General features: G+C 41.3%; 1 protein-coding gene across 3 annotated transcripts in view; it reads right to left on the reverse strand.

Annotated features, from left to right (window-relative positions):
* XPO7 (exportin 7) overlaps positions 1-25,957 on the reverse strand; it is an 83,207-nt gene that overhangs the window by 27,440 nt on the left and 29,810 nt on the right. For 2 of the 3 annotated variants that reach the window (XM_075062762.1, XM_032800899.2), the window contains 7 exons: positions 16,080-16,226; positions 13,837-13,930; positions 10,413-10,579; positions 7,708-7,773; positions 3,807-3,911; positions 1,253-1,418; positions 257-330 (listed from right to left, as the gene is read on the reverse strand). In XM_075062762.1, coding sequence (XP_074918863.1) covers positions 257-330; positions 1,253-1,418; positions 3,807-3,911; positions 7,708-7,773; positions 10,413-10,579; positions 13,837-13,930; positions 16,080-16,226 — 819 coding nt within the window. Of the gene's footprint in view, positions 1-256; positions 331-1,252; positions 1,419-3,806; positions 3,912-7,680; positions 7,774-10,412; positions 10,580-13,836; positions 13,931-16,079; positions 16,227-25,957 lie in introns of all 3 variants that reach the window. The other variant, XM_075062761.1, reaches the window with a different exon arrangement.

The raw sequence follows: 25,957 nt of genomic DNA on the forward strand, positions 1-25,957 counted from the left end.
TGCTCCGTAATCCACTCCAAAAACACCGGAGGTACCAAAACTATCAACACTAAGGAGCTTGGCACAGCCTCCCTTTGGTCTTTATGGGATAATACTATATTATCAAAATAAGCAACTGTTTGGAGCGTATTCTACAACATTTTAATCAAAAGGCCAGTATCTCAGGCCCATATACCAATGAAGTCCTTACACATGGCTCTCCCGGTGCTGTAAATGCTTTCTGAGAACCATAAGAACCATGAACTCTTGAACTCACCAGAGGTGAAAACGATGGGGGGATGGAATGATACAGGTCAAAAAACAACTGTAGGGTCGAGGAATCCAAGAATGCTGAAACAGACAGAAAGGAGCACCTTACTGTGGATATCTGCATTATTGCATTCTGTGGAGTACTTTGTTTACAAAGACACTTTTATGCTTGTCTGCCCAAAACTATAAGGGCATGCATTCTCTTTGCGCTAGAAAAGATTACATGATGCAAATGTTTTCAAAGAATTATAGTGCTATACTCCAGAGCCTCCTCTTCCAGAATACACATATTAAGCTAAAGGAATATAGCAGGGCATTCAGATGAAGCAACCTGTGACTGCAGAATGACTGCTATGGGCCATGAGGATGTCTAGGATGGATGCTATGCTCCAGGTGTCCCTAATCACCCCCGACAGAAGCTGGGACTGGATGACAGGGCACGTTATCATCCAAAGTGGCCCTGTTCTTTTAATTCCTTCTGAAGCATCTGGCACTGGCCACTATCAGAGACAGGATGCTAGGCTAGATAGACCATTGGTCTGACACAGTACAACCGTTACATCCTCAAGTGACAAGTGCAGAAGTACTGCCAAATACTGCAACGTTGTCTTAACAATTGCCTAGTTAGGGAATCCCATTCTGAAGGTGAGTGGCATGAGAGAAGCTCTGGATTTCAGAACTGATTGGGCTCCTTTCTGGCTTATTTTCTTCCCTTCTACAAGAAGTGTGCTGAAAAAAAAAATTGAGCTATTCAAGTAAGCCGAATTTGTGATTTCTGAAGTTCACATAGTGTAGGATTGAAGGGAGGAACAGTGCTTGTGTGGTTTCGGGCCAGCGATCACATCTGTAATCAGGTTAGGGGACAACGTGGCTATACGCCTGGTTGCCTGACACAAAGGTCTATTTATATACTGTGGACAGAGCCTTGGCCGGCCAGCCAGCATATTTTCATCTGGTACACTGAAGAAGATAAGCCTGCTTCCCAATCCCCCTGGAGCATTACCTGATCTCCAACTGGTTGGAATCTGCACTGTACAGAGATCATCTGAGGACTCATCTGTTGATGTGCCAATGAAATCAAAGTTCAGGCAGTTGTGTGTGAGCTTGAGTAGCTGCATGAGCAGGCCGTGCTGGCTTTCATCATTCAAGTTCAGGTTCTTCCCCGAAGCCTACAGAACATAGTGGATAAAAAGAACAATGCAGTGACTGAGTCAGGAGCAGAATTCCATTTCAACAAGTGGTGACATTTGTAGGTATCACATGCCACCTTCATGTCAAGGCTGAGAAAACACCCTTAATATCTCTCGTGCCTCACGCTTTTACAACAAATAACCTGTATTTGGCATTTTAGTCCTTACATAAAGAGGGTGGACAGTGCTTCCTTTTCACTCAGTTCTCCTTGTGCGATAGAAGAGCAGCAATGATTGCCAGCCATAATTATTCTGGAAGATCCATCAGATTAGGAAATTCTCAGTTGAGTAGAACACAGGAAAACACGATCTGCTTGACATGCATTTAGCAGCAGAGTCTCCTGTTACTCCACCATGCCCTCCGGTAGGGAAACAAGTGCATACACTTTGTTGCGCAAACGATCTGGATAAATCCTACTCCAGAGTCAAAGCTCTGGGACTAGACAGAAGGATTCTGAAGCAAGACAAGGTGATTAGTGGGTTTGTGATGCTAGATCAGCTCATAACTGTGTTATAGCAGCACATGAGTCTGGAGACAAACCAGAAGGCCTGTGCTTTGCACAGTCGCTCTATGCTTTTCATAGAGAAACTAAACTTCTTCTACCCTAAATCTGCCACAGACTGATCTGGGCAGTTGCAATGGGACCCTGTATACTGTTTCACTGATTGTTGGAACTGTCTGCCACAACCACTCCAGAATGTCTACCAGACGGTACTGTTCTTAAATGACTGCCTAATTGCACTGTTTACTGACAGTGATATAGACAATCATTAGTTCCTAGCAGCCCAATTCCTTGCTCCCTCCAAGGGAAAACTAGAGTCATTGGAGGATCACCTTGGAAACATCTGGTTTTATACACAGAAGCTTGTGCAAGCTGCCAAACTGATAAAGGAATAACTAGGGTAGTGGGCGTTAGTGACAGGAAAATAAGGACATTAAATGGGACAACAGAAAACATCACAATTTGTCCTTAAAATTGGGGAATCCTGGGAAACAAAAGCGGGATGACTGAGAGGTAAAGACACAAAACTGGAGGCTATCCCCCCAATGAGTCACGTCACTCAAGCCTCCAAGTTTCATTTCACCTTGAGGGCCAAATCACAAATAAATCACGCAGGCATATGGCACATGCAAGAAAGTTCTAAGAAACATTTTAGTTTTAGTTATGAGTCCATGGTAACATTAGAGAGGACAAAGGCAAGAGAGACAAATCTTGTCAAACCCAAACTCTACCTGTATGACTAGCACAACCAGAGATTATTCAGTCTGAATGGTTTTTCCAAGTGAAACTTGCTTTTCACTCTTTATGCAATTTATTAACTTTAATACTTCACTCAATTTGAAGAGTAAAACTAAACTGGTGAATTTCACACTGTTTCTATTCAGTGTCATTTCTCGATTTTCACACACCGGCACAACACTAGCTGTGATGACAGTCCAATGTGATGTTGCCACTTTGAGTGGATCTGGGGACCCTGTAGATCCATTTCTTGTTTGGAACAGAAACCAGGTGTGGAGTTAGGATTTTATCAGTGTAATTTCTTTTCTTACAAAAACATACACAATTGCTGTGTTCTTGAACTGAGGTGGTAAACTACATAAGGCAACTTTCTCTTGCAGAAAAACCTTTGGGAAGGCACTGGTGCCCTATTGCAAAAAGCACTCGCCTTGGGCCTCTGCCTCTAGAATTCACACCAAACTGCACACACCTGTGTACCTTTTCCTTCCTCACTTTACACCTGGGAAACCACTAATTCAAGGCTCCCTTCAGACTGCATGGACTGGGAAAGGTGGCAGGGCCATTAACCTTCCTTTTGTGCAGCTGCTCAGCAGCACCAAGGAATTTTGGCAATACCCAACAACCCAAAGGCCTTGTCTATATTAGAACGTTGTACCTGCTTTAATTATACCGGTATAGTAAAAGTGGTAAAATTCCCCTAGTGGGAACGCAATTAGATCACTATAACAGTGCTTTATATAGGAATAGTTCTCCTGGTATGGAATGGGGGAAATAAGCTATCTGAGGTGTTTTCATTTGAAATTTTTAAAAAGGTCATGACATTTCTATCTTGGGTTTGTATTAAACAAAGTGAATACACAAAACCTAAATCAGGGCCTGACTTACCTAATAGGAAAATCAGGCTGTTCTATAACTTTGTCTGTAAATGAACAGCTAAGCACTTTCGCAGTACTGAGCTGTTATGAAGTGAAAGGCAGGAATCTAATCTGAAAATCTCCTTAAAGGCAGATGTGCAGAAAAGCTGCCAAATCTGGAAAGAAAGGACTAGTTTCAACGGAGTTACAGCAGGAAGGAGTTTACGCCTAAGTTTGATAAAGGCATTTGACAAGAACTGCAGTCCCCCTACCTGTTTCAGTAAGTTACACGAAAGCGTGAAGATATCAAATAAAGATGAGTCTCGGAATGAAGAGGCTATTTTCCTGTGCTTGGTCAGGGGATGGGTGGTGTCCGCCTGGATAGAGAGACAAGCAACTTTTAGAACTAGTTTATAAGAAGGAAACAAGTCAAGCAGAATTCACAGGAACGTTGCTAATAAAACATTAGTGGCACACCAAGGCATTCCTCCCCCATAACTGCATTGCATCAGTTGATTAAACTGAAGGGACGTTCTCCATTGTATTACAGTCTATTAACATAAAATAATGGTTCCTGTACTGCCATTAAGTTTTTATTGAGCTGCTGATAAAACTATATTACCTGTCTAGGGTACTACGTTAGAACAATGTTCTTAAACTGCTTAAACACACAGTTTCATCTCAAGCAAAAAAACCAAGTTTGCTTGAGCTGGTTTTAAAGCAGGATTAAGGATAACATTTTTAACAGCACTCAGGTGCTTTAGGAGGCTAAAGCCCATTTTCAAAAACAATTTAAGCTGTTAAGGTCTAAATCATTTATGAAAATGGAATGTAGGTAAAATTTTCAGAAGTCTCCAGTATCTAGTTTGGGTAACAATTCTTGATTTACTTAAACTAGATCCACTAAATCATTCCTGATAGCTCATTACTCTTTCCACTCCCATATATGAAAGTGCTGGCCAGATGCAGTCCTCCACAACCAGCGAATCGCAGTCACGGTGAGAGCCAAGTGACAAGATACATGGATGAACAGAAAATTACAAGAAGCCCTAAGCATTGGTGTGCATCACTTTGGATCTGGCCACGTTTGTTTTTAAGCTTATGCACGTGACTTGTAGCTGTATGACAATTAAGTATGCCACGTGTGTTAGGAGGAGAAGTAAGTGGATGCTGCTCGATACAGGATACCACAACCACACATTAATTTGAGAAATGTATGCTTAACTCTGAATAGAATACAGGTGATGTTGACATCACGCTACATATCATCTTGTAAACTACTGTATTGTCACTAGAGGTTTTTTTAAATTCTGAACATTGCAAGGCTGGATTAAAATAAATGATTTATTCCCCTGGTGGCCCATGGTGAATTACTTTTTAGTGTGCAAATAAAACGCTCTTACCCCCACCCTCACCATCACTCATGGTACACAGGTAAAGACGGCTTAAATGCCTACCACAGACACATAATTAACCTGAAACTGCCTCCCCATTCAGTTTCATTTCTAGAATGCTGCTTCTTACCCTCGTTTTTATACACTACTTATCACCATCCATCTTATATGGCCCCTGTTTCTGTAGGATCCAAGCATCTCACAACCTTTACTGCATTTATCTTCAACACCCTCGTGAGGCAGGGCAGTGCCATTATCCCCATTGCGCAGATGGGGAACAGAGGCAGAGAGAGAGTCAGTCACCCGCCCAAGGGCACAAAGTTTGTAGAAGAGGAGAGAATTGAACCTAGCTCTCCCCTGTCCCAGGGTAGTGTCCTAACCACTAAACGGATATTCCTCTCATCTCTCCCCTATCAATTATCTATTAAATGAGGTCTGGAAAACAGGTATCCTGTAGTCTCTACATGCCCGTTGCTGATCTCATGCATTTTTTGCGAGAGTCAGGATTTGCTTCACTGTTGTTGGTAAGTTTCCCAGCTCTCCAGCATTGTGCCACATGTTACAAGACAGTTGGCTGCTACTCTCACTCATACTAGAGGAGGCAGTATTTCAGTCTGTCTATTGTTTGTACAGCTCTTTGGGACAAAACATGCTACATTAGTGTAGATATTTTATATAAAAAAGTGACCAAAAATTCACTTTAAGAAAAAAAGACTCATACAAATTACATGGTAATGAATCTGAAATTCACATAGTTATGAAACCCCCAAGTAAATCACCATCCACTGTATTTGCCACATACTAACACAGTGACTGCTAGCAAGTGAGCGTGCTTTTAGCAATAACAAGTGGTGGCAATTTTAGGAGGGGGACTTTAACCCAAAATGTATTTAGATACACCTCTACCCCAATATAATGCTGTCCTCGGGAGCCAAAAAAATCTTACCGTGTTATAGGTGAAACCGCGTTATATTGAACTTTCTTTGATCCGCGGGGGCATGCAGCCCCGCCTCCCCGGAGCGCTGCTTTACCGCGTTATATCCGAATTTGTGTTATATCAAGGTAGAGGTGTAATATTTTGTGGTATAATTATTCTTTCACGTATTTAAATAGGAGATTCATGAATCATGGACAAAATTTTCTAACTTTGTTGCTTACAGCTAGGCACTTAAATATGGATTTAGGAAACAACTGGTGACAGAACTTTTCTGTTTATCTCATCTCCTGTTAGGTATTCAAACCCTGCAGGGAGATGCTGATCAGTACATACTGATTCACTGTGTCTTGTTGGCTTGTTAGTTTTGCCCTTGATATTAGGGAGGTGGGAGTGGCTCTCTGGGCACAGGGAACTAAGGTCTGGGACAGAGAGGGATGCTTCCGTAGTTTCCCTGCAGGAGACAAGGCTGAGGAGAAAGTCCAGCCACAGGTTTACAGTTACTTTGTTGTCTGAGTAACCACTGAAGCCAAATCCCAAGAAGTGAGGTAAGTCTGGATTAACACAATGGGTGGGAATAGATTCTCTGTTCAGAGCAGGGTGGGAGTTTGTAGGCTCCTAAACAAAAAAAGTGTCCCAATTTTTAGAGAAGCTGAACTTCACTTACTTCAGTGTGAGCTGTGGGTGCTTTGCACAGCTTTAGACACCAAAATGAGAAAGTATTCCCTGTACCTAACAGACTGCAAACAATCATTTTTAATTAAGTTATTCACTCCCATGGTAGAGTTTCAAAGCCGGGGTTATTTTCAAGTGTTTGCACATGTATTAGCAAAAGCAAAAAAGTTAGTTTCCATATTAATGAAAACTGAAAAGGCTAAAACAAAACTAATTAGTACTGGTCCTTTCAGCAAAAGTCTAGATAAATCATCATCTAAACTAGAAGGGTCCTCAAGGAAAATTGCTCCTTGGGGTGACTGGTGGAAGTCTGAAATACACTATTAAAATCTGTCTGAAGGAATCATAGCTAGAAAATAAATTGGGCTTTAGGAGTGTATGATTATTTCCTTCATGCTTAGATGTGACTAATAAATGTCTCTAGTCCCAGTTTTTCAAATAAATACCAGAGAGGAAGCAAGATCTAGCAGAAATCAGACCATGGGACTGAAAGACAAGAAATCCTGAGTCCTAGTCCTGCTTATGCCATTGACTCAAATGTAGGCTTGGTCAAGTTACTTAACCTGTGTCCCTTTTTGCCCTGCCAGCACCTCCCACAAAACCCAAAACAAAACCAAAAGTGCATGAAATAGGATCAGTCAGTATCTGTAAGGAGTACTGAACATGTAACATGCTATGTATTCGGAAAAGAAATTCAAAATATTTACCAGATTTGCTATGATTATACCCTATATTTACATCCCCATGAAGAAGTTATTGTAATGACCGACAATGCAAAAAAGTTATGAAATTTTTTAAAAAATGAAACTGCATAAAGTTAGAAGTATGTATAGGAATGGAGGACAAAAGATGCTAATGATGCTTTGCTAATTCATGCTGTGGGGCTTTATCTTCACAGGCAAGATAGTACTGGGCATGAACCCATTTGCTATATTAATGTTGCTTCATTTTTATCATGGAGCATTACATCCAGGTACTGGAGAAGATGAGAGATGCTAAAAGAGCAGGAGATGGCAAAGAAATCCTTAGATCAGAAGAAACATCAATATCTTACCGCAAAAGCGCATGATAGAATGAAAAAATAGAAATCAGCGCACAAACACACACAACAGAACAATACAAATGAGAAAATTGGACACTTACTTCACTGAAGAAGGCTGTAGCACTTACTTGATTAATTTCATTCGTTAGCTGAGACAGGATTGTCACTCCTATGATGCAGTGTTCTACGCTATCCTGATGAGAAAGATTGGAGGGGAGAAGAGGAGAAATTACTAGTGTCAAGTTGTCCTTGCCAGTTTTCACTGTAATTCCGAAATCCTCTGCCATGCAGAAGGAAGTACTTGCACACCATAAATCAGATATATTTGGCTAGATATACCATGTCCTCGTAGAACAGTGACTGGAAAATGTTTAAGCACAATGTTTTTTAAAAATGCAGAACTTCTATATTTAGATGCATAAAAAACCCACCACACTATTCATATTATTTACTATTTGATATGTCTGCCAGACTTCTCAGCAGCTATGGAATGCTCAAACAAAACACATATGTTATTTAATGGCTCATCTATCTATTCTAAATCACATTTCTCGTGCCTACTTACCCCATATTCTTCAAAGATTTACATATGTGCTTAATTTTAAGTACTTAGTTCCACTGAAATCAATGGTAAAGTTAAGTAAGTGCACAAATCTTTGCAGGACTGGGACCTTAGTGATCATGAAAGCTGCCAATTGACAGCTCTGAAAACTGAAGTCTTAGACCCACAGAACTTGTGCAGCATGAGAAGTGGCAGTTAAATTTTCCCCAACCACCACCCAATCAATATCTCACTCCTGACAATGAGGCCCCACCTCTAGCAGTCAAGAGAGTTCATTCTCCCTGGCCATTACAGTCTTTGGCTTCTCTTTTATAGACTGACACATTGTTGACAGTCTTGATACAAAATACCTGCTCACTGGGAATGAGACTTTACATACCAACTAACTTCACATAAGAGCTATCCTGGTCTCCTCTTTTGCCACAAGGAGTTCCCTTCCTGTAACTGGATGGGGTTCCCTTCTCCGGCTCCACTTTGGTTTGCACCCGCCTGCACTAACTGTCCCAATTTCTTCTCTGATCTGAGTCTAAGTTCATCCCCTTTGCAGAAATCAAAACACACTGCAGTCTTAGTGGGGAAGAGGCTATTATCACAAGCCTCTGTTTTGAACAATGGTCTCAAGCATTAACATGATACTATGTGCTTACAGCCAGGAATCTTTGCTGAACCCATGACCTAAAACCAAATACAGCCTTCAACAGGTCTCAGGAGACTGAGTTGAGAATTGAGTGAAAAACAACAGGATTGTCTCAAAAAGCTAGAAATCATTTGAGCTGTTTATGGAAAGGTGTAATCCTCCAGCAGTTGTAATATTTTCTAGATACCACTTCTTGAATTTTACTGTTCTGCAGCCGTTTTTAAGTGCAGAGATCCCCAAGCTCATCATACTATTCAACTGCCTATCCAAATAAATAAATCCCACCATCACAATACAAAAATTCCCACTTCAGTTCCTTTCCTCTTCTCCCACTGCAGTCATGGATTCTGGGATTGTTTACTATTACTCTTCCATCCTCCTCTAACTTGTGGAAGTTAAGTTGTTAAAAACGTTAAATTAAAAAAAAAAAAAAAAAAAAAAAAAAAAAGAAGTTGAGTGCTCTGAGAACAGTTCAATTTTATGCCATGCTAGCCTCCTCGGGAAAAGAGTCCCACAGTTTGGGGCCATCTGCTGAAAAAGTTCAGTCTTCTGCCTGTAAAGCTACGCTCTTATGGGCAGGGACTGTCTTTTGACTGTGTTTATACAGCTTCTAGCCCAACGGGTCTCTGATTCTGATTGCAATAGCACCCTGAGACCCCAGCGTAAATATCTTCTAATAATCATCATGTTATGGGACGAGATGGGATGTTTCTACAGATATGTCTAGCCACAATGTCCCACACAATATCTATGATGATCTTCTACAACCAACCCCTCCCCTCCCCCAGTCACACACATACTTTAAAAACCTTCCTCTGGCACACCCCCAACTCATATCTTGCATTCTGCAGCCAATGAGTTGTAGCCAGTCTTTTTTCACTTTTTCACTGAAGCTATGTTGGCCAGCCAGAGCAATAAAAGGTTCTCCCATGCTTAGTCTCTTTTCTTAGCAGTACTACTCTGATGGCTGCCCAGGGAACCCCCTTTCCCCTCTGGCACTGCACGTTAGAATTTTAAAGGCTCTCGAGGTCGGTACAGCCAAAATTAATGACCTAAAAAAAGATGCACCCAAACTGATTGACAGTTTTCCCTTACTAAAGTGTCCAAATTCAAAATTGAATGCCCTGATAGTTCTGGCTTAATACTTAAAGATTGGTATTTCAACAAACCAAGCAATTTGTCACAAAGCTGCAAGTGAGGTGAGGTGCATGTCTCCTCAGTTTAATGGGAAGTCATCCTGCTTTTCATTTTGGATGGATCATTTGGATTTGGGGCTTTGAGAGAGGAATTACATACTTGGAATCCTAAAGTTCTGTCATATTGTTAACAACTTATAGCATACCATGAGTTCCAGGCACTCTACAGAAATCAAAATGAGTGTCCTTACCTTGAAGGGCTTTCAATCTCATATGGGAGAGTTATCAAGACAGGTCAATTTTTAGATTTATCAACTTTGACAGGCCATAAATACCAGAGCTCTTGAGTAGCAATAGCTAATGCAGCGGAAGTGGAAGAATAGCTGCACACTTCCCCTCAGAACATTATATGGCAACTGTGCACAACAAGAACACTCCAATCATACCAGGTTTTGGTTCTCCAGCCTCCTCCCCCTGTTTTTTAAAGGTGTCCCTGACCTGTAAAAACCTTGTGACATCTGTGATCACATTTCTGAAGACATATTCATCCTTCTGACAGTCAAACCAGCCCAACTTTGTGATCCTGGCATATAACTGAATTAGTGCTTGTGTTACAAAAGTTGCCAGCTTTGGCCTGGTGGCAAGGTAGTTGAGCACATAGTTCCCTGCAAGACAAAAAATAAAAATAAAAATCAGGAAATTCCTAGACAAAGAGACTGCTAAGCTGGACATAAGGTTGTGGATCTGCTTAGGAAAGATCTCTTTACAAAGCTCACACCGAAACACAGGGAACAATCACCATGTTGGAAAGTATGGAAATGAAGTTATGGTATCCAGACAACCACAACTGATCTTTTATTCATGTCTTTTTTGACAGACTAGTCATAATATAATATAATACATCAAGGGTTTGGAGGTTCTAGAGATATGACATTGTGGGTGGGTATTCATGTAGAACTGTTTCTTCCCACACAAAAGTGTGTTATTTTGTATTAGAAGAGGGGTTCAGTCCTTTGAAAGAACATGTCTGGCAAGAACTGCTGAAAGATTTAAGGACCATTCCTCAGGACAGCCCCCCCCAACATCAGGGCATTCTGTTGTCCGGTGAGAAAGGAGAAGCCGATTAACTCTGGCTTGTTAAAGCACCGATGACATGCTTTCTCAGGGACCCCAGACTGCAAGTCACCTTGCTATCCCCCTCCTACAGCCAGCGTGACAGAGTCTTGTGCATGGTAACTGGATGTCATCCTTCAGCCACACAAACACTCTTCCCAGGGCTCTGCAAGCCCTTACTCAGCCTTGCAGGTTAACAACAGGTGCACCCCAGCCCACGAACTACCCACGAACTACCCTAGTGTCCAGCCCCTGTCACCTGACACATTCAGTAATTACTACTCCCAAGGGAATAGTATATACACACCAGCTTGTTTGATTCAGCTGAGTATCAGCTCTAATATAATAATACAGCACTGTAATCTATGTATAGTAAAAACAAATGGAAGTTTAGTTACAAAGGGAAAGATTTAAGGTGCAGTGAGCACAGATGAGAACAACGGGTTACAAGTAAAACAAAAGTATGAAACGCTTGTACTAGACTAAGACTGAACTTTAACAGGCTAACCTTGTCTAAAGCAATTTCTCACCTATGCCCTTTCTTCCAGCATTTCAACCAAGGTTGGTTGAGATCCTGTTTTCATTGACACAGTTGCACTGCAGGGTCACTCGCTCAAGTGCAGGATAAAAGAGTGATCCTTGTGCCTCTTTCTTATTCCCTAGAGTCAGAAAGACTGCCTAGGATTTCCTTCCTGGTGTGCTGGCACCAAAGTGTCTCCCCACACAAGTTTATTTCCCATCTCCCCCTTGACCTGTTTTTCCTGTTGATTCTCACATGTAAATGGAGCCTCCTTTGTGCTAGGCTTTACAATGTTTGATTTACATATAAATAAACGAGGTAGGTGATTCCACATCCCTTGTCTGGCAAAACCCACTTGCCAACCCTGCCTGGGACACAGATTCTAAAACATTTTCAGTATGTGTACACAACTTCTTAAATATCACCTGTATATACATCACACAACTATTAAGAGGATCCGTCTGATGCAAGCTTCCATTTGACACCTCACACATACTATGAAAGCAGTGTGTTAGGATAGAGAGTTTGTCAGGCCTGATAAGAGTTGCTGTTATAGAACAGTAAATGCTTTGGCAGTTGGCACTGAACGGTTCCTAGGGTCACAGCCACACAAAGAAAAGGAGATATCATAGGGCTGGTCTACACTACGGGGGAAAATCAATCTCAGATATGCAACTTCAGCTACGTGAATAACGTAGCTGAAGTCAAAGTATCTAAGATCGAATTACTCACCGTCCTCACGGTGCAAGATCGATGTCCATGGCGCCCCATGTCGACTCCGCAACTCCTTTGGGGTTGGTGGAGTTCCGGAATCGATATTAGTGCCTTCGGGGATTGATATATCGCATCTAGATGAGACGCGATATATTGATCCCCGAGCAATCGATTGCTACCCGCCGATATGGCGGGTAGTGAAGACGTAGCCTTAGTTACTCTCCCAACAAGACACTAGTCAGAGATAGCCCTCTACCCCATCCCATCAGAATGACTTTCCCACAGGAACTACTGCAAGTGACAATGGAGTCCCACAAAGCATTCTCAATTCTGAAACCATATCTGCCATTCTCTGCCTGGTGGGTCTTGCGCACATGCTCAAGGTCCGATTGCTATATTTGGCGTTGGGAACAAATTTTCCCCCAGAACAGATTGGCAGAGAACCTTTGTGACTTTTGCCTTCTTCTCCAGCATGGGGCACGGGTCATTTGTACGTTTAAACTAGGGTAAATGGTGAATTCTCTCTAATTGGAAGTCTTTAAACCATGATCTGAGGACTTCAGTAACTCAGCCAGAGATTATGAGTCTATTACAGGAGTGGATGGGTGATGTTCTGTGGCCTGCATTGTGCAGGTGGTCAGACTACATGATCACTATAGTCTCTTCTGTCGTTGAACGTTTGAGTCTATATCCTTGGAAGAGACTGCCCAAGTGTCCTATTCATTTTCCCTTCCTTCCCTAAAAAGAGCACCAGTGCAATCAGACCTGCTCTTACTCTACCACCCTTAAGTGTGTAGACCACTGTCTGGAAAGACAGAATATACAGAAATCTGCAGTCACAATCAGGGTTTAGTTTCAGTCTTGGATTACTAGAATCCTAGGTTTTTCAAGCAGTTTTTCACCTTGGCCCACTCTTTAGAGAGGCTTGGATCAGAGCTATGGCTGAGATTCTTTGTGCCTTTGATAGTAGCAGAACTGTGAAACTCACCAGTCTCAGTTCAATGCAATTTTGTATAGACAATAAAACATGAAAGTTATCCCTGCACTGGGTCACAGGCAAAAAGCAGATTTTAACCAGTATCTGTCTTTAATGACTTGGGAGACAAGGAACAGAAAGAAACCCCTCCCTTCTCTCCCCACCTGGCAAAGTAGAACAAAGAATGGCAAATACAAAATAATCACCTTTCCTAATAACTGGATTCATTAAGACACCCCTTGCTATTAACGACCAAGTAGGGAAGGGAAAGGAATTAGGGGATGAATAGCCTAATTCATAAAGAATTGAGTTACTATCTTAAAATTTGTCCATTCATAAGGCCACAAATTTGTGATTACTTTGGACCTGGATAACTCCTATCTATCTGGCATTCAAACCCAGTAGTCTCCAGGCCAGGAAAAGATATTGTCCGACAGCAAAACTGCCTTTTCACTATACGTTTTAGGCTACCAACGTCCATACATCTTAGTAGCTTGCAGAAAGACTTCCTGTCACAATGTAGCACTATTAGTCATTATCCATAGTATTTGCTGGTTAAGCCAGTGGCTTGGCTAGAGAAAAGAAAGCTTTCTACTTACGAATGTCTATTCGCTGTTCCAATGGTAGAGGGTTGTTTGTGCGTGACACAAGTTTTGTAAGGCATGTAGCTGCCAATAATTGGGAGTAGGATGACTGTAAAGAAAAAACACAACAAGCAGTGGTTTAATCAAGTTTCAGTACAAAAGAGGCCACAGCTGAAGACAAGGTGGTTGTGCACTACGTTAACCCAATAATTTTCAGGTCTCTGGAAACTTGGGCTTCAATATTAGCTTAGTTCACAAGTCTAAATGCTCTGGACTGTCTTAGTTCCTTGTTTCTGTATACACCAAGTTTATCCAAAATATTTTAAAAAGAGCATCTAGATGTAAAAGGTAGCAGGATGTCAACAGCAGAAGCATAACATACCCTCCACCTGTGTGCCCCCACGTAGGGGTGGAGAGAATTATGACAAGCAGGAAGGAACAAGTGCCAATAGCAATATGCTGCAGGCAAGTGTTCCTGCATGCTCAGTCCTAGATTTTATACAAACGCTTCTTCCACTTGACTACAAAACAGGTTAGTTTTCCTTCCCCCTTCATATTTTATTTATATATCATTCAGAATAGCACTTGGACCAATGGACATTACTAACTAATTTAATCCAGGGAATAGGATACAGATAATGTGAGTGAACCATCAGAAATCCTAGGCAGTATGAGATTCTATGACTTGTAGGCAGTATAACTGCAAGTGTTTCTTGTGTTAAATAATACCCAGTACTATAAAAAGGATTTGCCTCTATAACTTAGCCCTAGAATCCAAGAGACCAGAACCCCATTTATAGTAATATGCCCAAAGAGAGTTTAATGTAAGTGAGTGAGACCATCCAATTTGTGCATTAGCTTTGCAAAATGGCAATCTGACACAGACTACACATACATAATGGGTTATATTCAAAGTAATAAAACTGTGCATTAGAGACTTACCATTAAAACTGACCCCTCCCTTTTCCCCTGCGCTAGTTGCTGGTTCCTCCATGATAGACACAAATGCAATTTGAAACCCAGAGGCTAATTTATTTTTATTCCAAAGAAATTAAGGCGTACACACACACACACACACACACACACACACACACACACACAGCAACTTACAACACCAAGAGATCAAAAATTCAGCTCAAGTGTTCAGCTGGAACAGCACTGCACAGTGCCCAATCTCAGTCCGGTTCCTTGATCCTTTGAGATGTGGTGGCTAATGTTTCCTGATTTTTGTGAGCAAGGCACTGATCTAATAGACTTGAAGGACTGAATGCACATTGGGCCATAAGTCAAACCTCAAACAGGTCCTGTGACCAAGCAATTTTAAGCATGATTTATCTTGCCACAAAGTGAATCAAGTGACCACTTGGGGAAAAAAAAAAAAAAGCACTGTAAAGATAAAAATTGTTCTTATTTCCCATGGTTGAATTGTTGCTAGATTACTTTGAGGACGTTATTGGAGAGGCTAACCTTTGCTTTAAGAGATTCTTAGTAGTAAGCTAAAATGGCCCAAAGCAAACTGTTTTAATCCCATCTGAGTCTCAGATCTCATGGTGGGATTTTAATCTTTGATCATGTCTTCCAAGCTATTTTAGAACTCCTAAAGCAGTGGAAATAAGATAATTTGCCTTTCAGAATGAACATCGTATTCTTAGATCAGGCTGCATAATAGATTGGCTCATAAGATTAATCAAGAACCAATCAATCAAAAGACAGGTTCTTTTCATGTGATTCACACTATTGGCATAAACAGACACGTGGACAAAACTAGAATGATTGTGCAACAGTAGCTCTCCTGCTAGAAGTGTTAGTGACACTTTAGCCCAAATTCACACACGGTTTCCTAGCATGGTTATAGAGCCATACTCTGTGTTCCTAATCACAATAACCCCTTCCTCACCTCATCTCCCCACACTCCTCCCCAAAACTAACAACTATGCTATATCAAGTCTGGACCACACTTCATAACTGCGTTTAAGCGTACTTATCTTTGTAGATTAGATGTGCTTTAGGATCTAAGCAGAATTCCTCAAAAGGGAAACCTCTTAGTGGGTAAACTCCAATTTTTTCTAAACCAACAGAAAATGCAGGACCAACTGCAGGTTTAATTCTGGTATGCAGAAGACATTCATGAATGAGACACATTCCAGCTTACTGGGTATGCAGTACCTAATGTACTTCCCTCTTTCATTCAGAGCATTCATCCAAAATGCCAAATTTGAATGCCAGTTCGTTTGAATCTATTATTATTTTCTACGTACACTTCCTCTTTCAAGGAGGAGCTGGCACTTGCTCAGACAGTCTGGGCTGTTGGTAAACTCGACCAAGGCTTTTTCTGCCTGGAGCCGTGTTGCGGTGTCTGTAGTTTCATACAGCTGCTTGCACAGGTTCTCTAGCTGGGCTAGGCTCTGTAATGGAATGACCACAGTAAAAAAAAAAATCAGTTAAAACAATTGCTTTTTACAGTTTTGTCAGGTAGCGACTCAGCCATGCAACCCATTACATCTTTAAGGAATGAGTATGTTGAATTTATACCTGGCTTTTCAGCCTATGCTACTTTTTTAGATGTTTCATGGCCATCTTCACCTGAATTAGGCACCAAACAATTGCTGCTTGATGGGCACATGAGAAATCCCCTCACATCACCAGCCTGGCCAAGAGTAATAGATAGCTTGCCAGACCCCTACCTAAGAATGTGTCTTGCACCATCTTCCTACCCTCCCTAGCATATTGCAAGAGAGCAAATGCCACTCACTCTCCTGAGTTCAACTTTCAGCCAGAGTGTGGCCTCTTTCTTAATGTCTTGAGGATGGTCAGGAGCCTGGGTTCTATTTCCAACTCTACCACATGCTTCTTGAGTGAATTTTAATAAGTCACACCTTTGTATCTCTGGCCCCAATCCTGCAATAAGCTCCATGCAGATGAAGTCATATGCCTGCATGGAACCCCACTGATTTCAATGGGGTCTGCTCACCTAGCAATGACAGGATCAGAGTCCTAGTTTCCTCACCTGTAAAATGGGGATACAACACTTACCTATGATGCAGGGTTACCAGGAGGCTAAAGCCATTAGCTTGTAAGTCACAGATCTTTTTATAGAAGGAGTTATGCAATCACTATGCACACCTATGGTTCTCTATTATAATAATAAAAGTAGGATACAGATTTGGGGGTGGGGGGTGAAAGAGTGGCAAGCTGAACCAATTCTGCGACATTCTATCTTGAAAAGTAAAGAAGCCTGTATCACCTTGGGATGCTAATTGCTTTTCTGTGGCCAACATACCTTTTCCTTTCCACTCCAAAACGCCCCCCAATTCCTTCAGTTACTGATATTCCCAGCACATCAGCCCTTTAAGATATAACAAGTTACAGAGCTTTCTCCAGGAGAATCACTTACATAGTTCTAAATACCAGCTATCCCAGGGGCATTATCACAATCATTTTTGCTGCTGCTTTTGCTTTCAGACTACACACAACAAGCTTTCCATTATTATACCCAATCCACTACCAGCCAGGGAGCAGGAGTAACCAAGTGTCTGCTTGAACAGGTAGCTACTGTGTAATAGCATCATGTATTGCTGCCAAGACAGCTTGCCAGCCTGAACATAGCCATGAATATACCTTTTGAGCTGGTGCCCTTCCTATCCCCCTACTCTTTACTGTCATTCTTGCCTCTAAACTTCAGTCTTTGCTCTCAGAATAAACTACTCTCTGCACACACACTAAAACCTCTCTACTAAGAAGGTCCTTAGAATTACGCTGAAGTTATTTAAAAGTACAGATTATTAGCACAGCTTCCCCTCCACCATACATGTCGTCCTCCTCAGAGTAGGACTGGAAGTATTCTGTGCTTCGTAAACATTTTACATTTATTTGCTACCAAAGGATTTCTAATATTAAATTTTCAACTTGTTTTCCTCCCTTAAGTTCCAAGCGTTTGTGCCTGGGACTGAAGGATCAGGAACACAGAACACTGCATTACAGAGACATTTTATCAGGGGAGAAACTCAATAGGATAGAGGAAGAGAGAAAGAAATTCTTGGAGGGACGAGAGATGAGATGGGATCAGTAAAAAAAGGCTGAATGGTTGAGAACGAAAACCCAGTGCGTTATTCCAAGTATATTTATATAGCCTTTGGTAGTGTCTCTTAACACCTCTCCATCCCAGATAGCTCCTAGTAAGCAATGAATCTCTGAGGTGCATGATTAGTTTAAGGTCTTGGTTTTGACCTATGACAGCCCTATCGGGCTTGAGACCTGCTTGCTGGAGAGACCCTCCCTTCCGATTCAATACTGACAGACTGAGGTTAGCAGAAGCACTTCAACTAGAGTACCCCATCCTCTGTTTAAGAAACAGTTGCCAGCAAGATATTCTCTATGAAAGGCCTTCAAATATTCTAATTTCAGAATTTATTCCTCTTCCCTCCATCCCATAATCCAAAATGGATTATATCTGTGCAAGTCCCATCCATTTACTCAGGTTCCTGTGGAACGAAAGACAGCTGACATTTGTGGGTGAAATGGAGAGTTTTGAGTTTGATTTTCTCTCCGGTTCTAGAGGAGATTATTTATCAGTTCTTCGACTATTTTAATTGAAGTAAGCGCTATCTAGAGCTGATATGGGATTATATATTGCAATCAGTTTCCTTGTGAAGGTGGCCTCTGACTATTTCAAATTTCTGGAGAATATAATTTCTCTTCCACCCCAACTATGTTTATCGTTACCCTCCATTGTTATGCAAAGGTGGGGACACACTTGTTTGTTGGAGGATTGTGTCTCAGATCAGCGACATTCTTGAGAATGTAAATCTATCCTCTAGTCTACTGTAGAAAAGTTGCACTGGTGTGACTAAATCAATTTTTAAAATCTATCAATGCATACCCCTAACATTTAAGTACTTAAATGGGTTTAAACCTTACTTAAATGATTTACCTTAATTCACTAAATTTACCAATTTATACTGATTTATCTTAAGGAAGGTTTAAACTGGTTTATGCGCATCTAGAGAGGTTTGCATAGGGGAACTGCATTTATTTTAAATCCATTTAATTCTCCGGGTGCAACTTGTCTAATATACATCTACACTGACTTCAGTTTGTATTTATAAGTGGTGACCTTTTGTTTTTAAAATAAATCTGTCTATTATCTGTAGTTGAGCAAAAGATTGTTGTATCATTTAACAGTCTAAATTAAGGCTACGTCTACACTAGAAACTTCAAACTGCTTCAGTGGCAGCGCTTTGAAGTGTGACTGTGGTCACATGCGAACGCTGGGACTCCTGGAAATCCACCTCCATGAGGGGAATGGCTCCCAGCGCTCGGAGCCTGTCCACACTAGCACTTTAAAGGGCTCAAACTTGCTGTGCTCAGGAAGGTGATTTTTCACTCCCCTGAGCGCAGCAAGTTTGAGCGCTATAAAAATATAAGTGTAGACAAGTCCTTAGTTTCCTTGAAACAAAAGCTGCCACTGTGCTCTCAAACACATGGGCATGTGCAATGCTGTGTCTGCTGTAAAATCACTTACCTCACTCCCATGTCTCAGACCAAGATTAAGATTTGAGGCTGCTCTGATCTGGTAGGAGACCACTGGCTCCCTTCACAGGCACACTCTCATGCGACCTCAGAGATCAGTTTCACATCCTCTCAATCAACAGGAAAATTTCCAGTATGCAAATCCAAGAAAGTATTTTGAATCTTGTGAAATCTACTTTGTTTTCAAGTTTTAAGTGGCTCTTTTTAATCTCATACCCAAACGCATCAGTTTAAGACGTTTAACTCAAGAGACACAGTTCTGCCCAAGGACCTACTGAGCAAGAGAATCACACAAATCCCAGCATCTCACCAAATGAAAAGCCAAGTATATATTGGCATAGAGTTTAAAATGAGCACTGCTGTGCTCAGTGAGAACATATTGCAATAAAAGATAAGGTAAGGAGCAATGAAGACAGCTTTATTACAGTACAATCAAACTGGTATATCCCAATGGAAAAAAGAACGTACCAATTAAGCAATCAAAGGCTCACTGGGAATGTGTCATTCTGGAAGATGTTCACTTATTTCCATGAATTACTTTATAAATAATTAATGTCCACAGCACTGAAGTATTACAACAAAACTAGCTTACTGCAGGACGTTAGGCAGGACACTCATACCACTGATGTTCAAACCAAAGTAGGACAGTAACAACCTCTCCTTTCTGGGGGTGAACATTACTGGATTAACACACACGTCCTTCTTCCCACTTTGGAAACCTGGGTTCAGGTAGTGACAAAAGTCACAAGTGTAATGAGTTAGATCGTTTTAGTCTCATATCGCTAAATTTACAGTGCGCTTTGGAACAATGCATAAGAATCAGTAATCTTGGCTCAAGAGAAATCTAGCAAGGGTAACATTACAGTGCCTCAGTAGAGCTGTATGGGGAGAGCTTGCCAGTGCCTTGCCTCTGAGAGCACTCTCAATAGGCCACTTTCACAAGCACCAAGTTAGTCAGAGTTCAAGACTAGAGGAGTCTACTATACCTAGTCTGACCTCCTATAGAGGACAGGCCTCCCCATCCCACTAAACCCAACCACTGAAATTAGACCAAAGTATTGCAGCCCTCAGAAGACTAGACTATCATGTGCCATAGGCAGAGAGATGTAGCTGCACCAATTCTTGAGGTCCCTGAAATGGCAAAATTTCAAATGTGGTTTTATTTACTTATAAGTCATAGTAATGTTGTTTAGGGGTCCATCACTACAGAAAGCATACAACGTTAGAAAACATTACCGTTAAGTGAAAGGTCTCATTTAAATGAAATGAAAGTCATCAGGTTGCCACTTATTAAATGGGACTCTTGCAAAGGATGTAAAAATCTGGGATGAAATTCTAGCCCCATTAAAATCAATAAGAGTTCTGCCAGCGACTTCCGTGGAGACAGAATTACACTCTTGGTGAGTGCTTTTGTTTGTTTGTTTTTTTATGATGAATGAGGCAGATCAGAAACTTACGCGGTTCTTTCAAATTTAGAAGCATCAGGAATGCAGAGTCTGGTCTTCCCTAGTTTTGTGCGAGGCCCAGTGGGAGTAAGAAAAGAGGTTTATTTTTGTGTTAATATCTTAATTTTAGGGGAACAGATGTTCAGTCTTTAAACATAGGCTTCCTTTATTAAACGTGTTAATAAGTCAATGAAGTTAAAATAGGTGTTACCATATACAATCCACCAAAGAGTTTTAATCTCCTCATTAAAAATCATTTCCCTCTTAACTGTTCAATTTTCACTCTTGCCCTTTGTGATATCATTTGCACTGGCTCTGCAAACATCATAGTCTTCCAGCCTAGACCAGGACAAGAGCTTTTAAAAGAGTAAACAAAAACACCCTGTGGAGAATGAGGGAGATGGCTCAGTTATTTGTTAAGAAACCGCTATGTACTTCAGTTTACCTCTGATAGTTGCCTGTCTCTCTGCATGCATTTAAGTCAAAGGAGGCAGTTAGGTGGAACCAAGCAGGAACCTAAACAGTAAGATAAGACACGATAGTAAACAACTACGAGGGAGTTAAGACAACAATGGCTGGGCCAGTGAGTGGGAAGATGCTATTTTCCAGATGACAGGCACAGCTGGGGGATACCAATGCTGAAAGCGTAGAGACAGAAAAAGAGACTACAGTTAAAAGGACAACCTCAAACAAGGATGGGGATACGGATTGTCTGCAGTTGCCTGGGGGTGGGGTGCTGACAGAGAAACTGCAGCAAGCAAACTGAGTATCCCCAGCTAGAGATGAAAGTAGCAGGGGTGAGTAAAGCTTACCAAAGCTTGCAAGAAAAGATTAAGGCTTAGGTAAGAGGAGAATACATGCACAAGTCTTTGTTTTAACCCATCTCTCGGCTGCGTATCCTTGGGTAGATAAATACTTGGCTGTGAAGAAGCCGTGTGAGTCACTTTAATAGGTTGCTAGTCCCAGTCTCCCAAAGGCAAAGGGCTTACGGGTGCCAAACGGGCGCTGGACCGGATGTAAAGTTGGTAAACAGGGGATTGCAGATCAGAGACCCAGTGTAGGAGTGGGAGGACTGCATGGTTCCACCCAGAGAGGTGAAGGTAGTGAAATATGTCAAAGGGGTGCACTGGAGAGGATCTAAAAGGGATCTAAAGTGCAGCTTGCCTCATGTCTAGACAGCCCCAAAACCTTGTTTCTCCCCTGATTTTGAAGAGATAGCCTTCTGGCCTATTGTATATACACATCAAAGCAACTATTTTTTTTCTGCTTTGTAGATCACCTGTAACATATCCAGGTATTGGATTAGATATTATACATTAATGTGCACCAAAATAACCAGAGCAGAACAGGCAAGTGAAGGATGAAGGAGATGCTTTTATTTGGCATTTCCTTCCATTTGTTGGTTAGAAGCAATCCCTGAATAGTAGTTTTACTGTTAATAGGCTCAAATACCCAGAAAACATCCACAGAAGGCAGTACTTCAATCAGATCATTCTCTTTGATGAAAATCTTATTGATTCTAATTTTAGAAGTTTCATTGATGGATATTTATGCCTTCACGCTGGTAAAGTAATTACATGAATAAATGGACTCTCTCAACAGCCCTTGTGCTGCATTCTAGGTTTGCAGTGGTGAATTGTAAGTGAACCTCAATCTTTGTACCTTAGTGTCCTCATTTGGAAAATGAGGATCATATTTCTCTCCAAAACAGGTTAGATGAGTATAGATTGCAAGACCAAATTAACCGTGTTAGCTAGTTCAGCCATCACAAGAGAGTACAGGTGGACATGTTCTCTTGCACAAACAGAGCACTGCCATACAACAGTTACAACAGAAATTTCTGATGCTCTGCTGTTGAAATGGGTGAAACCATTAGGATGTCACTACCAGTAACAAACAGGGAGAAACTTTGTGCAAGTTATTCTTCCCTGTCCCACATTATATTCATTGGAACTTTTTGCTGCACTGAAGATTTTGTCTTCTCAATTCAGCTTCTTGAAAAACTGACAAAACAATCATAGCACAAAAGAAACTTTATACAAGAACAGGAAGACTTCAAAACAAAGCCCTGTGATTCCATCTTTGCGCTAATTCCAAAGGAATAGGAATGTGGAAGTAGCTGAAAGGGACTGAGCGGGTGTACACCTAATCGCCTTGCTCTTATCATACCAAGGTGCACCTTGCTATATGGAACGCAAAACATTAAGGGTAGCATACAGCTGCTACATTCAGTTGTCGAATGCCCTCATACCAGCAAACAGAATGCTCACTAACAGGAGCTTGCCCTCTGATTTCCAAGCATGTATTACATATGTTCTCTGCAGTGGATGGACTCACCTCTCAAACCAGGCCTGGTACCTTGTTTTGGGAAGCTACAGTCCAGCAGATAAGTTTCCATCATAAAATCCACTAGCTCAGCTATAATCCAGGCAAACTGCCTGGAGATCAGGAAAAGCAGCACACAATGCTGGAGTTGGTTGTGAAGTTCTAACCAGAGCCCTAAATCCACAGATCTCTTACTCTAGGTCCAGTAGCATATTAGATCACCAGTGAGTTTTAGACAGACAACCACCTGTAAATTTTTGCCAACAAATAGGTTATACAGAAGACTGCTTTATCAGTCCAGGATACAATGATAAAAATAAAACAAACAATCTGAAAACCCCAAGGCTTGAGCTCCTCAAACAAGGCTCAAGTTAGAATTTAAAAAGTTAGCATTTACACTTCAGCTCCATAAACAAATAATTTTAATCCCTCAGATCTGAGGCACTTTTGTGCTGATATCACACTTTCCTCCCTTACTAAGTCTGAAAGCAGAACAGATTAAAGATGTAACTAAATTAAAACCAGGGAAGTCAGAGGACATAATCATGGATTGCTTTTTGGCCTAAAATGCAAGACATCCTTCTCTGAATTCAGTGCCAGAAAGTGGAATCAACAAGACATTCTAAAGCGACAAATTCCTGAAACAACCATGCTACTTAAGGTGCAACAAGTTATCCGTACAGCTTTTCTTAACACCTCATCCGTTGGTTCCACCAGTTTTTCAAATGAGCTTCTCTGCTAATGTTTAAGGCTATGTTTTAGGGTATGGCTACATTAGAAATTTCAAAGCGCTGCCGCGGCAGCGCTTTGAAGTGTGAGTGTAGTCAGAGCTGCAGCGCTGGGAAAGAGCTCTCCCAGCGCTGCTTGTAAACCACATCCCATATGGGTGTAGTGTGCAGTGCTGGGAGCCGCGCTCCCAGCGCTGCCGCCCTGATTACACTGACACTTTACAGTGCTGCATCTTGCAACGCTCAGGGGGGTGTTTTTTCACACCCCTGAGTGCGAAAGTTGCAGCGCTGTAAAGTGCCAATGTAGCCAAGCCCTAGTCATGAGTATTTTTAGTAAAAGTCACAGACAGTAAACAAAAATTCATGGCCCATGACCTGTCCATGACTTTTACTATATACTGTATTCCAGTAACACTGTTCACATGACCATGATGTTAAACATTTGTATCTGTCATTTTTCCACTAAAAGCCTATTTTCAGTCAATCGCCAGTCTGGCCTGCAAAACTGACTTTGTAGAGAAGTTTGACCATGTAAGTTCAGTCCAGAAGCAAATATACTGTTTATAAATGATCAAGGTGATTGTAAAATAGCAAGAGGTACTATGAAGTGGTAGTTCTGTTCTGCTGTATTACTCTGTTCCCAAGGAGCCAGTCTTCTGTGCATCTCTCTTCTAGCAGGCTGCTGAGGCAAGCAAATCCACAATAATTCTGCTTTGTCCTCCGCAGAACATCATATAGCCCATTAGAAATGCCAACACCAGCAACGTGGAGCTGAGCGTACACAGGGATAAAAAAGTCTGTAAGCCTTTTCTAAGCAACACACACACTTCTAGGACAATTTAGAACAGTCATTCTTCTGAACAGCCTTAGCCATGAGGCATCTTTTTCAGTTTCCTAAGCAATAGCATGGTGTGTATTCAATATTCATATTCTTTATTTGCTATGTTTTTCGGTTCTTATTGAATGAATACGCAAGATAAGCACCTACAAAGACTGGAGAAATCACATAAGCAATTCCATTACTCATTAAGCAAGATCTTAATAACTTAGTTGCCTGTTAAAATCTACCACCTGTACACAGAATCATAGAAATGTAGACCTGGAAAGGACCTTGAGAAGTCATCCAGTTGAGTCCCCTGTGCTGTGCCAGGACCAAGTAAACCTAGACTATCCCTCACAGTTGTTTGTCCAACCTGTGTTCTAAAAACCTCAACTGACGGGGATTCTACAACTTCCCTTGAAAGCCTATTCCAGAGCTTAAACTATCCTTATAGTTAAGAAAGCTTTTCTTAATATAGAACCCCAAATCTCCCTTGCTGCACATTAAGCCCATTACTTCTTGTCTTACCTTCAGGAGACACAGAACAATTGATCTCAGTGCTCTTTATAACAGTTCTTAACATATTTGTAGACTGTTACCAGGTCTCTCCTCACTCTTAATTTCTCGAGACTAAACATGCCCCCCACAACCTAATCCTCCTAGATCAGGTTTTCTAAACCTTCTATTGTTTTTTTATTCTCCTCTAGACTCTCTCCATTTTGTCAACAACTTTCCTGAAATGTGGTGCCCAGAATTGGATACATTAGTCCAGCTGAGGTCTCTCCAGTGCCAAGCAGAGAGGGACAATTACTTGCTGTGTCTTACATACAGCTCTCCTGTTAATACATCCCAGAACGATATTTGCTTTTTTCGCAGCTGCATCACATTGACAACCATATTCAATCTGTGATTCACTATAAACCTTGGATCTTTTTCAGCAGTACTACCACATAAGTCCATTATTCCCCATTTTGTAGTTGTGCATTTGATTTTTGCTTCTTAAGTGAAGTACTTTGCCCTTGTCTATTGAATTTAATCTTTGGATATGTCTACACTATGGGATTATTCCGATTTTACATAAACCAGTTTTCTAAAACAGATTGTACAAAGTCGAGAGCACACGGCCACACTGAGCACATTAATTTGGCGGTGTGTGTCCATGTACCGAGGCTAGCGTTGATTTCCGGAGCATAGCACTGTGGATAGCTATCCTGTAGCTATCTCATAGTTCCTGCAGTCTCCCCCACCCATTGGAATTCTGGGTTGAGATCCCAATACATGATGGTGCA

The sequence above is a fragment of the Chelonoidis abingdonii genome, chromosome 2 (assembly GCF_003597395.2).
Source record: "Chelonoidis abingdonii isolate Lonesome George chromosome 2, CheloAbing_2.0, whole genome shotgun sequence".
Taxonomy (NCBI): Eukaryota; Metazoa; Chordata; order Testudines; family Testudinidae; genus Chelonoidis; species Chelonoidis abingdonii.